At 51.8% G+C, this 11,981-nt stretch overlaps 5 protein-coding genes across 5 annotated transcripts; 2 read left to right on the top strand and 3 right to left on the bottom strand.

Annotated features, from left to right (window-relative positions):
* Positions 1-347: 347 nt before the first annotated feature.
* BCR37DRAFT_385566 (GTP-binding protein) lies at positions 348-1,953 on the bottom strand (the record flags this gene model as incomplete). Its single annotated transcript, XM_040870364.1, has 2 exons — positions 348-1,756; positions 1,806-1,953. The coding sequence occupies 2 exons, from the start codon at positions 1,951-1,953 to the stop codon at positions 348-350; spliced, it is 1,557 nt and encodes a 518-aa protein (XP_040728015.1).
* An 893-nt stretch (positions 1,954-2,846) lies between these two features.
* BCR37DRAFT_376571 (uncharacterized protein) lies at positions 2,847-4,386 on the top strand. Its single transcript, XM_040868622.1, has one exon. It carries the CDS (start codon positions 3,008-3,010, stop codon positions 4,001-4,003), a length of 996 nt encoding a protein of 331 aa, XP_040728014.1. The 5' UTR covers positions 2,847-3,007; the 3' UTR covers positions 4,004-4,386.
* Positions 4,340-6,243, top strand: BCR37DRAFT_376569 (delta-1-pyrroline-5-carboxylate dehydrogenase). The gene is made up of 2 exons (XM_040868621.1): positions 4,340-4,553; positions 4,597-6,243. Exons 1-2 carry the CDS (start codon positions 4,497-4,499, stop codon positions 6,178-6,180), a joined length of 1,641 nt encoding a protein of 546 aa, XP_040728013.1. The 5' UTR covers positions 4,340-4,496; the 3' UTR covers positions 6,181-6,243.
* Positions 6,204-9,086, bottom strand: BCR37DRAFT_343006 (uncharacterized protein; the record flags this gene model as incomplete). The annotated part of the gene is made up of 1 exon (XM_040867468.1): positions 6,204-9,086. The coding sequence occupies one exon, from the start codon at positions 9,084-9,086 to the stop codon at positions 6,204-6,206; it is 2,883 nt and encodes a 960-aa protein (XP_040728012.1).
* A 202-nt stretch (positions 9,087-9,288) lies between these two features.
* BCR37DRAFT_376566 (autophagy-related protein 13-domain-containing protein) lies at positions 9,289-11,951 on the bottom strand. Its single transcript, XM_040868620.1, has 3 exons — positions 11,566-11,951; positions 11,425-11,523; positions 9,289-11,384 (listed from the first exon to the last, which is right to left on the bottom strand). The coding sequence occupies exons 1-3, from the start codon at positions 11,692-11,694 to the stop codon at positions 9,354-9,356; spliced, it is 2,259 nt and encodes a 752-aa protein (XP_040728011.1). The 5' UTR covers positions 11,695-11,951; the 3' UTR covers positions 9,289-9,353.
* Between the last annotated feature and the right edge of the window lie 30 nt (positions 11,952-11,981).

Raw genomic sequence — 11,981 nt, 5'->3', positions numbered from 1 at the left:
AAGACCTGATACGCTGTTTTCAACCTCTCGTATTCGTCCCTGAAAATATCCATGGCGACAGTGGAATCGTCAGAGGGCTCAGCAGCGGCCCGAGGATAGATACGCGTCTGCTGCGCGCTCCTGGTTGCAATTGTGGTGGGACCCCACAGCACATAGAACTATAAACTTCTCACGCCCAGAGCACTGTCTACGCTGTGCCATGTATATGCAAGTACTCAGGACCTCAGGTACAATGCGGCTTGAGCTCTTCGGGCTATACTTCTACAAATGGTGGAGCCAACCTCGTAGTGTCAACATTGCGAATCTTCGAACATATATCAAGTCTACTGGACACGCAAAGTAATGCCTCAATCATCTGTGCCTTCAAGCAGAAGGTCGCCCAAGTCGAATTCAGCAGCCCAGTTGGACACGAGTTGCGTCTCGGAAGGGCCCGAGTCGCTCCGACTTTTAACGTGAGTGTTCGTAGCATGACTCGGAGAAGTCGATGTCTCCACTGGAGGCTGCGTGTACCAGACCAAACGCCCATCGCACCAATCGTTGACTACCAGACGCGCAGCAGACTCAAGATCCGGAATGCCGCCCTTACCTAGCCGGCCTCTTTTGCGGGCTACTTGAACAAGAAAGTCAGTTGCGCCTCTCTTCCCGCCAGGATTGATGATTGCTGGGAGGCTGTACAGCTGGACCATTTCATCAAACAATTGCTGGTTACTTGAGAGTCGTTCTAGAATAAGTGTCGCTGCAGGTATTGGATCCACTATTTGGTTTGATGGGATGGCGTTCATGAGGACTAGGCGAGCTTGATCGTCCTGCTGAGATGCATTTGCACTTGCCGGGAAGACAATGCCCGGGGAATCCAGGAGTCGAATTTTACTGTCCAGTTTGAGCTCCTTCACACTTCGGGTTACACCAGCCTCAGAGCCAGTGACGCAAGGACCTGCTTTATTGTGGTTCGTCCGTGATAGAAGTGCATTGATGACACTGCTTTTGCCAGTGTTTGGGAAGCCAACCACACCAACTGTGATGGATCTCTTCAGAGCTCGCTTTTGTGAATACGCCTTGAGCGATTTGAGCAGTGCGGCTGCAGTTGATTGAGTAGTCAGTGATTTGTGGTTGTAAGCATGCGAGGCGATGGTCTTGGATGCCTTGATAGGAAGTGTAGGGAAGGACTCGCGTAGGTGTGCAAGCCAGCCATTGAGCACAGGTGGAGGTACTAGGTCAATCTTGTTCAGGACCAAGATCAGTCTCTTCTCACCTCGAGCGGCATTGAGAACCATCTTTTCGACTTCCCGAGAGCGTGTACCTTCTGGATCCCTGGCGTCGACGATGTACAGAATGACATCGGAATCTTCGACAACTTGCTTGAAATCCTTGTCAAACATTTTTCTCGACGTCTCCTTCTTGAGAGCTGACTCCGAAGCGTCAAAGCCAGTCCACTCCTCGTCCTGATCGGTGCTCTCTCCGTCTACGACGCTGGCATCGTCGGAGCCATTCGCCTGCGCATTGCGCTTGGCGATTGAGGCGGCGAAATCGGCAAGCGATGTGCCTTGTGTTTCGTCGTCGACGGACATTTCGTCTGAATCGGAATCAGAATTGCCGTCTACTTGCATCGCCATCGAATCTCCTTGAGCTGTTTTGAGGGCGCGCTTAGCGGCTCTCTGCTCCTCACGCTGAGATAGCTTTGCTTGCTGGGCTTCACGTTTTCGGTCTTCTATCTCCGCCAACAGTCTGTCCTTGTAGGGAAAGCTCGCTGGGATTCCTATATCAAATTAGCCATATGACGGTTGATGGGTCGATTGAGTACATACCTGGATCTTTCTTGAGCTTTGACTTCCACGTCACATCCTTCTTGTCGGCCTTTTTTGTCTTGCGGTTGTGCTCAGCGACTTTCTTTGTAACTCGGTGCCGCTGACGAACCGGCTGCCTGCGCGACTTCTTCTTGAGTGATAAGCCCATCAATGCACAGCGAGTCTTCTAACGACGATTGTGAGTCGGCGACGTCTTTCGTCGCATCCGTCGCCTACAAAAGAAAAAGATGTTTGTCGCACGGGCCCAGAAACTCGAATGATTTTTCTCCCTGGCAGCCCATCTGAATGTCTATCCAGCAGTCGCGAAAATCAGGCGCGTCTCGAGTCTCGACCGGGGGAGGACGCGTCGGATAACGGGGCTCTCTACGTCATGCATGCAGACATATAGGCGAAGATTCCAGCCGCTACATATGTTGGTAGTATATTGTAAGCTATACCAGTGATAGCACAAATATAATAACACAGGGCCTACATGTAGTGTGATGCCATGCCATCTACACGATACTGCAAATGGCCAGAATCTTGAAGAGACAAGGCCAGCATACATACAGGATCGTCATACTGTGGACTTGTACATGACTTGAGAATGTATGGCATAATTGGCATTCGCGTGCTCGAGCATATCATGGTTGTTCCCAGACATTCGGACAGTGTTCACTGTCTGAAGGCTCAGTCAGTGAGCATAGATTTGGGCTCCGTGCTTCAACGTCTGGGAATGCTGCCTGCTGTTTGGTGCCGACAGATATGATGTACACTGCCAGCTCTCAGGTTCTCTGTTGCAAGCCTGCAATTCGACTCAACTGTGCTGCTTGTACTGTTGACTGTTGTACAATGTACAATGTACATGCGCAAGTGGTGCACCGTGCACTCGCCCGGCTGTCTCTTGCGATTGGGGCCCTCGCGCGTGCATGCATGTTCCACAGCCGCAGCGGCGCAAATTACCGCCCTTCATCATTTAGGCTTCATATGCATCTGCCTTCTCCTTGGACATCCATGATTTCTCACGCAAAACGGCTATCTGCAACGACTACAAGTCGGTCACCTCTTTGACAATCGACACAACGTCTTGCAGACCGCTAGAACTATTCAGTGACAACAGTTGTATAACACGCTTGTCAGAGCAATCCCATTGCTTGTTGAACAACCAGCTGCAGAGCACAACAAACGCAAGTCCTGATCCTTTACATCAAGCACTCGCCAGTATGGCACCACAAGTCCTCTATGCGGCGCGTGGGGAGACATCTACCCAGTCGAGCTGCCTCACGAGAGAATCAAAGGACACAGGAAACGCGAATCTATCCATGACTGGGAATGGCCGCAGCATCTTCAATGAGCGGCCGAGTGAGCCCGATCAAATCCCTGCGACGCGCTCACATTCGACCACCGCCGCGGAGCTGGTGTGTCAAAGTTCCTCTTCCGCAGGTATCTTTGACAATCCCATGGACTGGCAAAGCTCAGGTGCTCAAAAGCTTGGTGTCAAGGAATTTCCCTTCGAACAGTCTTCACAGCGGTCGAGTGAAGGACGGCTTTCGAGGCCCAGTATCACACGGCTTGCTTCATTCAGCGTACAGGATGACCAGCCAGCAGCGTTGACGGCCATCATGCGTCCAATTGAGACCCTGCAAAAGGCTGCCCCTGGATTACAACGTCCCTCACTCTATCGCAGTCAAACCATGCCAATGGTTTTGTCTACTTCAGGGAGCACGAGCCGACCCTCTCTAAGGTCTGCAAGCTCCGAATTCTTCGGCAAGGACAGCTTACGAATCCGTCGGCGTCCCAATGCAGCTCCCCTTGCTGAGACTATGACCAGATCTTGCTCATCGCAAGGTCATTCGCCATACTCAGCGAGTCCGATACGCAGATCGTTCTCGTCTGCCAAAATCATGTCCAGCAGCGCATCTCAATTCGGGCACACTATGCCACCGTCACCTATCTCGCCTAATACTAGACACTTGACTAAATCGAGTACTTCTACGTCAAGTGCTCCAGTGTTACAGGCAGAGTCTGGAACGTCTTCGGTTTGTTGGCAGATGTCTCCCCCAAGGACACCTTTGTCGCCGTTGAGCTTCTCCCGCTTGAACAGTCTTGTGCCGGGCAAGCTGTCGATGGCAGCGGCAGATGCACTTTTCGACCACGATGATGGACTCCCACCAATGGAGGTTCAGTTCATGACTGCAGAGGACGCGTACTCTGTCTGATGATGGCGCACGGAATATGCACTGTCAAGTCGTGTACTTCGCCAAAACGACTTTTACGTTCATTCAGGGGGAAGGGTTGCAAGCCACATAGCTGTGTAGATGCAGGCGAGAGGGTTCGTGGACGGTGTCAAAGCGACGTTTATATGTCTTTATACTTAACGCACACTTCGACTATGACTCCCGCAAGGAGATCGACTTGCAGACCAAATGCCCCGGTGAAGATGAAGCAGCTCGTCCGTTCTACTGCTTTGTATGCTGTCGGCTGCACGTGACCAGGTCGCGACCTGCCCGATTGGGACGGGAAGATTGCGCAACGCTACAAACGGCAGGTGCGACTTCAGAAGTTCAGATAGCGCGCCAGAGCCGGTGACTTCGGTTGGCCGCTGCAGAGAGTGCGCGGCTGATCCGTCAAAACTCTGGCTCAGGGGCCTGGTCGTGTATAAGAGGACTAGCGTCCACCTAGTCCTCCTGGTCCAGAAACACTACCATCAAAATGAGTTACGCTTCATTCAAAGTGCCCGCCATTAGCAATGAGCCGATGCTCAACTACGTATGCCATCACTGTCCACAATAGGATAGATGACTGACAGCAGGCGCCTGGCAGCGAGGAGCGTCAGAAACTTGTCAAGGCGCTTGATGAGCTGAAGGCTCGCGGCGTCGTCGAGGTGCCACTCATCATCGCCGGCGAACAGGTGAAATCAGCCACCGTTCTTGAGCAAGCAATGCCACACGATCATAAGAAGGTTCTTTGTAAGTACTATGGCGCAGAGGAGAAGCATGTCCACCGCGCAATTGAATCTGCCCTTGCTGCACGAGAATCGTGGGCAAGTCTCGCTTGGGCTGACCGCGCCGCCATCTTTCTCAAGGCGGCCGACTTGGTTGCGAAGAAGTATCGCTACCAGATCATGGCAGCCACGATGCTGGGTCAGGGAAAAAACGCTTGGCAGGCGGAAATCGATTCCGCTGCAGAGCTTGCAGACTTTCTAAGATTCAATGTCAAGTACGCCGAGCAGCTTTATGCCACACAACCTCCAGAGAACACACCGGGTAGCTGGAACAGAGTTGAGTATCGTCCACTCGAAGGGTTTGTCTACGCAGTTGCTCCATTCAACTTTACCGCCATTGCCGGAAACCTGGTGGCTGTCCCTGTTCTGATGGGAAATGTGGTCATTATGAAGCCTTCGCCCTCGGCGACCTTGTCAAACTATCTTGTCCGCAACATTTTGATTGAGGCTGGTGTGCCGGAGAACGTTATTCAGTTTGTTCCAGGCGATGCGGAGCTCATTACCAAGACTGTCTTCGCACATCGCGAGTTTGCAGCTCTGCACTTCACAGGCTCTACGGCCATCTTCAAGAAATTGTGGAAGCAGATGGCAGACAATCTTGCAGCCGATGTCTATCGCGGATATCCACGAGCTGTTGCAGAGACTGGAGGATGTAACTTCCACTTGGTCCACCCGACTACCCACATCGGTAACGCAGTCTTGCAATCAGTGCGCGCCGCATTCGAATACCAAGGCCAGAAGTGCTCTGCATTGTCGCGTTTGTATGTCGCCAAGAGTGTGTGGGAAAAGGGTTTCAAGGCGCAGTTCATTAGTGCTACTGAGGCTCTCAAGATTGGCACCGTTGAGGACTTCACGAACTTCAATGGTCCGGTCATTCACAAGGCGTCTTTCGACCGACTGAAGGGAGTCATTGACTCGATCGAGGGTGACTCGAAATTGACACTGCTGGCCGGTGGCAAGTACGATGATTCGGTCGGCTACTTTGTGCATCCAACCATCGTCGAGAGCAGCGACCCGCGCCACTCTATCTTCTCGACAGAATACTTCGGTCCATTTATGGCTGTCTACGTCTACGAAGACTCTGAGCTAGAGGCGACCATCTCGCTGATCGAATCCAGCACTGACTATGCACTGACGGGCGCCATCTTCGCTCAGGATAGACTCGTGGTCTCCGAACTGACGAGACGACTAGTCAACGCCGCCGGCAATTTCTACATCAACGACAAATGTACAGGCGCAGTCGTTGGCCAGCAACCGTTTGGTGGAGCACGCGCTAGTGGTACGAACGATAAAGCAGGTGCTCAATCCATCCTGGCCCGATTCGTTTCACCACGCTCAATCAAGGACAATTTCATTGATCTCGAGAATGTCTACTACCCTTCTAACGCTTAATGTTCTACTTTAAATAGCGTGTTTCAGAGTTTCGTTAGCAATGACAATTCCACTTTGCGTTTACCTGTCGAAGCGTCTTGAACGGTAAGGATTTTGACGCGCACTTTGTCAAAGACTGCGATGGTGAATGGCGTTGCATTGCCGGGCTTGATGAGTAGCTGATATTCATCTTCTTTGAATTCGCTTTCAGGCTCTGGGGTTGACAAACTCGCCAGGTGAATGACACCCTCAATGCCGAATTTGGCGACAAACACGACAAACCCGTTCTTGAAGCACTTCATGACGAAGGCGTCTTCCTCCGCAACTCGATCCTTCAGAGCTTGCCCAACGTAATACTCGACGCTAGCTCTACCTGCCATCTGGGCCATCCGATGCCGATAGTTGATGTTCTTGCACACGGCTTCCATACGAGCCTGATTCTGAAGGGACGGATGGAGGCTTTCGAAGCCAATCGCACTCGACAATTGCCGATGTGCAACCACATCGGCATAGCGTCGAATTGGTGACGTGAAGTGCGTGTAAATCTCGCTTGCTAGGCCATAGTGGCGAAATTCGCTTGGCGCATAAGAGCCGCTGGAGAAATACTCGGCTGATAGCATGCAGCGTGTGGCCATGATTCGTACTAGTGTATTGAAGAAGGGTTCTTCAGACACAACACACGTGTCGAGAGAATCAGCTAGTGCCTTCGAGGATCCCACCTCGAGTTTGAGGTTCTTTCGGACTTGTAGAACATCTTGAAGTTGCTCAAAATTTGTAGCCGGCGGGGCGCCATGCCTTCGTAACATTGCTGTTTCTGGGTAGGCCTGGTAGATTCGAGTTGCGACACTGATGTTGGCTAGAAGCATAAACTCCTCCACAAGCGAGTTTGTCTCAAGCGCTTCCTTTGTCTGGACATCAATCGGGTCGGATGTTTCTGACTCCATTTGTATCTTGACCTCAGGACTTGCAAGATTGAGAGCTCCGGCAGCGAGTCGGCGAGCTCTGAGTTTCTTTGATAGACCAAGAAGAATTCGCATACCACCGGTGAGGGTATCGGTATAGCTTTTGTCGTCAATTCGGAGCTGAGCCTGCTCATAGGAAAATGCTTCTCGAGATTTGATGACTGACTTTAAAAACCTAACGTTGATAATCTCACCATCAGGAGAGAGCTCCCAGATGGTCGAGAAGGCAAAGCGCTCAACGCAAGGCATAAGAGAGCAAAGATTGGTTCCCAACAGCATTGGCAGCATGTCAATCCTCTTATCAACCATGTAGACGGTCGTGCCTCTGCTTGCCGCTTCGTCATCCATAGGAGTGTCGGCCTTGACAAAGGAAGATACATCAGCAATGTGAACTCCAACTTCGAAATTGCCATTCGGAAGACTCTTTGCGTGGAGCGCATCATCAATATCTTGACAACTTGGTGGATCGATGCTGCACACTTCGAGATTTCTTAAGTCCAAACGGTTGGTCCAGCTCGGGTCTGTAAGATCGCTGGGCACCTTCCAGTCCGTACCTTCGGCTGGAAGACAGTCCAAAACGGCCTTGGGAAAGGGTCTATACTGTACATCCCATTCCAACAGTAGTGCTTCCGTCTCAGCCTCCTTGTTTTCCATATTTCCTAGCGCTCTCACGAAATGACCCTCGGGATAGCGAGATGTGATCAGCCATCGGTCAATATTGACGACGATCTTCTGTCCCAACAAATCGACCGCCTGCCTCGTCCGTATACGTATCTTGGGAATACGTCTGTCCACTGGTTTAACAAAGACAGTTTGAGAACCGGTTGATTGCACATCTTGGGTCACGGATGATGGATCGATGTGACCAACGTAGGGTCTCCAATTTCGTTTCATGACGCCCACTATCCTCGCAGTTGGTTGTGCATCCGTCGGTGCGGCCACGGTAAGACTCTCGTCTCCAGGTTCAGCCTCGTGCTCGTCGTTCTCTGCGTTGTCATTCTTATTGACCTCGTCCGGGTCGACGATCACCGCTGCAGGCAACTTCCATTGATCTTTAGGCAAAATTTCGATCACGACACTATCTCCTTGCACAGCTCGATTCATCTGCTCTCGGCCTAATATATGCACTGGGCGGTCAAATGCAGGTACCGGTACGGAGCCTTCGAGAAAATTGTAGGTCGAGACGTTGAACACTCCCTGGTGCAGCAAACCCTTCTTCACATTTTCTTGCAATCGATACATGCCAAAATATTCCTGATAGAGCGCCTGGCCCGGAGCTGTGTGAGACGAGCTTCTCTCCGTTGTTGCAGTGATCATGTCGAGTAACATCTGTGACTTGGGGTGCCCTTCAAGGTATTCATCGACAGAGTAAGCCACAACACCTTCGCTCCGAGCAAAAGTGCGATTGGCGCGATCATCTGAAAGCATAATGATCTCCGGAGCCCTGTTCTGCGTGCCGCGAGTAGCTTTCGCCAGGTGATTCTTGTACCAAAGAGAAGCGACGCGTATTGCTCGGTCATTGCGATCATTGATACTTTCTGCGGCGCTGCGATTTACCTGTGTCTCTACGTGGAACTCATTGTGAAACACATAGAAGCGCTTGTCAGAGTCCTTGACCAGTTGTCGAAGCCTATTATACAGCGGAAGACTTTTGTTCCTCAACTCATCCAAGGCGGTCTGCAAGACAATGACATCGGTAAAAACATCCTCTTGCTCCATGACGTCCATGCAGTGGTAAAAGATGTTTGTATCGGGAACCAAGTAGTGTGGCCCGTGCGTGCTGTGGGCCTTTGGATCGGCTCCCAAGATTGATTGTGATGACTGCTTCGCTCCGGCAACATCGTACTGTTGACAGCGAGCGCAAAGTTGCGAAGCGCAACTAATATCAGTGCGAAGATAAAGCTGCCTTACAATCTTTGACGCCTTTCGGTTCTGGACGAAGACTTTTTGCCGGGCATCGTGCATCAGCACTGCATCTCCCGGACGTTTCAGCATTGGGCCAAAGCGAGCAGAGCGATTCCAGTAGGCTTAATTGAGGGCTCACAGCTGCAAGTTCTAGATCTTGAATGTAGTGTAGGTAAGTAGGTGGTACCTTGATGGCGCATTCGTTCAACTGGAAAATTAGTCTCACGCACTTTCAGATGACCGGTCGACCTCTCTTGACAACGGAGCTTGACTATAGTTCTACAAATACTGTGCTTCGTGATGAGCTTCAATCATGAGCTTCAATCGTCATATTCGACTCAAGTGGATATCACTCATCGCGAAGAAGAGATCGTCGTCGTCGGGCGTGCCCGTTGTAGAAGATGCTCGCGGCACATGCGAACCAGCTGGTACGGCAGATCCAATGCGGTCGGGTGGTGATTGAGGCGTCGGCTGATCCCGCTGTTCGCGACTGCAGCCTGAATCAGCAGCTATGGTCCCACGAGCTGCGAAGTAGCCCTTTGTAGTGGAGGACCGATCCATTTGCTGAGCCAACATAGTGTGTTGCTTGCCTATTCTTGGGTCACTGGTCTCAAATGGTTGAGTAGCTGACTCTTCGTGCTGCCTGAAGTTGCTCAACTTTGTGTCTATCGGGGGCATTGATTCACCGTCATGATCGTCTCCATATGGTCTGCGACCGTCGGAGCCATTGGGTGAAGTCGGCGCAGGTATCTGGACTGGACCAGAAGCTCCATTTTCACTCACTATGCCAATCTGGAGGGCGTCATCTCGGCGTTGCGATACTGGGCGTGGCATAATGGATGTCTCTGACAAGCGCGACGGTATTGCGGGCGTATGTGGCGACATTGGCTTCCCTGGCGATGATCCACCTGAATGCAGAGACGGGCTGTGCTGTGACATACGCCGCACAGCAGCACGCGGAGTTGTTCTCAAGATGGTGGATTGTACAAGCGAATCGCTCAGTGCCGCATGCGACTCTCGAAGTTTGTGGTAGCGATCAAGTTCAGAGCGCATCTTCTTTTCAGGTTCTGAGCTTCTTGACCCATGATGCATTACGGAGTCACCAAAATTGATGCCCTTGAGGGGCTCAGGGGCCTCCAGCAGTTTCATGAATTCATCCAGGCCATCTTGTTCATCCGGTTGTGAAGTTTGCAATACAAGATCCGACCGACTAGATGTGCCGCTGGTGTGCTCGGACTTCAATTGAGCGACCGACTCGGACATTTGACTGGGGCGACGACGTCCAGAGAAACTGCTTGTGCGCTGACCAAATGATGAGGAGTAGCGCTTCAGACTTGGTGGAGCTCCGCTTGATAAGCGTGGCGACCCAGATGCAGAAAGCGCCATGGATTCGCTGTTCACTGGACGCGATGCTTGCTGGTACGAGGCAGCACGCTGAGAGGTACGCTCGACAGAGATGTTTGAGTGCGTTCGACTCGCCAAGCGGGATGGACCTTGCGCTTCAGTTGTAGGAGATGCTGAAAGGGAAGGCGACTTGAATGGGTGGATTGCAAAGGATGAACGCCTCTCAATTTTGTGAACTGAGGAAGTGCTTCCCGTGCGGCTGTCGGTTTGCGCTAGATACGGCAAGCTGCTCATATTTGCGCCTGGTCCCGATCGCCCGGGTCGACGCGCTGCCTCAGTGGGCAAAGATGATTGAGGCCGGTAGGGAAGTACATCCGCACTCACAAAATGCGAAGAGAGGAGCGCCTCTGTGTCATCAACGCGAAAGTCAGAATCCTGGCGATACTGTACGCTGATTTTCAATTTCCCGGTCTGTGTCTCTACTGCATGGAAGGCAAAGCTGTTCACCTGACTGTGCGATCCGGGGACTGCAGACTGATGCAACTTGAGATACGCTTCCTGAGCTTGTTCATTGGCCTCATGCGATACGCGGCAGGAGACTTTCAGAGAGGCTGAGGATAACTTTGATTTGAAGAGCCTTTGTCGCAATTTCCAAGCAGGCAGTAATCTGCACAAGGTGTACAGTGAACGGAAGACGGCGATCGACTTTTTGTATGTTACCGCTAGCTCAGGTGGTTCTTTCGCAGAAGGCCGCTCCCAATCAACGACCCAGCGCTCCAGAACAATTTCGCCTGCTGCATATCTTTTGAACGAATCATGGAAAGCGACATCAGCTCTTTGGCCACGGCCATCGACGAGCGTCAAGCGCTGATTTGATGTAAGATCTCGAAAGCTGAGGACCACTTCTATCACGAGTGGGCGTGTTGCCATGAAAGTATCCGATGAAACATTGACAGATCTCCAGAGTTGAAGTTCGTCCCTAAATGCATCTGTGTCGGCGGTGTCCAGATTGAACTAAGGTCAATAATCTCTCAGAAAAGGGCGTGTAGCCTACCCATTTGTTGAGCCGTCTGATTGTACTATTGCGCGCGTAAAGCGGTGTCACGGGTTGCCTGGCTTGAATGATGATTTGCGCCGCCTTACTGTAGAAGTTCTGTGGTGGGTCAGCAGAAATGAAACATAGGGTATGATATACCTGTACGACCTGATTCAACTTTTGCGCCCGAGTAGATTGGGCTGGCCGCGCAGCGTCTGCTGTGAGGTCAGGGGAGTCAGATCGCGACGTCCGTACTCTAGGACGAAGGCCCTTGGGATCTGCCTGCATGTTTCAAGCACTTGGCGGCACTGCGATACACAGAGTTGGCAAAGAACACTTAGGTGCCCCTTGGGTCTAGCGTATTCACAATGCGCGATAGCGTTGATGCAATGATGACGTGCGCACCGTGCTGTAAAGAGTTGCAGGGTGCTTCAGAGCGCGCAAGCGAACAATCCGTGCATACAGTGAGCCTGTTGAGATACGGGTGAAGACTGCGCCCAGTTGCCGACGTGCGCGCAGAGTCCTGGCGCTTGCAATGTTGGGTGTTGCCGCACAACGTAGATTACGATGCGCGA

Source organism: Protomyces lactucae-debilis, assembly GCF_002105105.1.
Source record: "Protomyces lactucae-debilis strain 12-1054 chromosome Unknown BCR37scaffold_2, whole genome shotgun sequence".
Lineage (NCBI taxonomy): Eukaryota > Fungi > Ascomycota > Taphrinomycetes > Taphrinales > Protomycetaceae > Protomyces > Protomyces lactucae-debilis.
The sequence above is the reverse complement of the archived record's forward strand: the minus strand, read 5'-3'. Positions and strand labels throughout refer to the sequence as shown.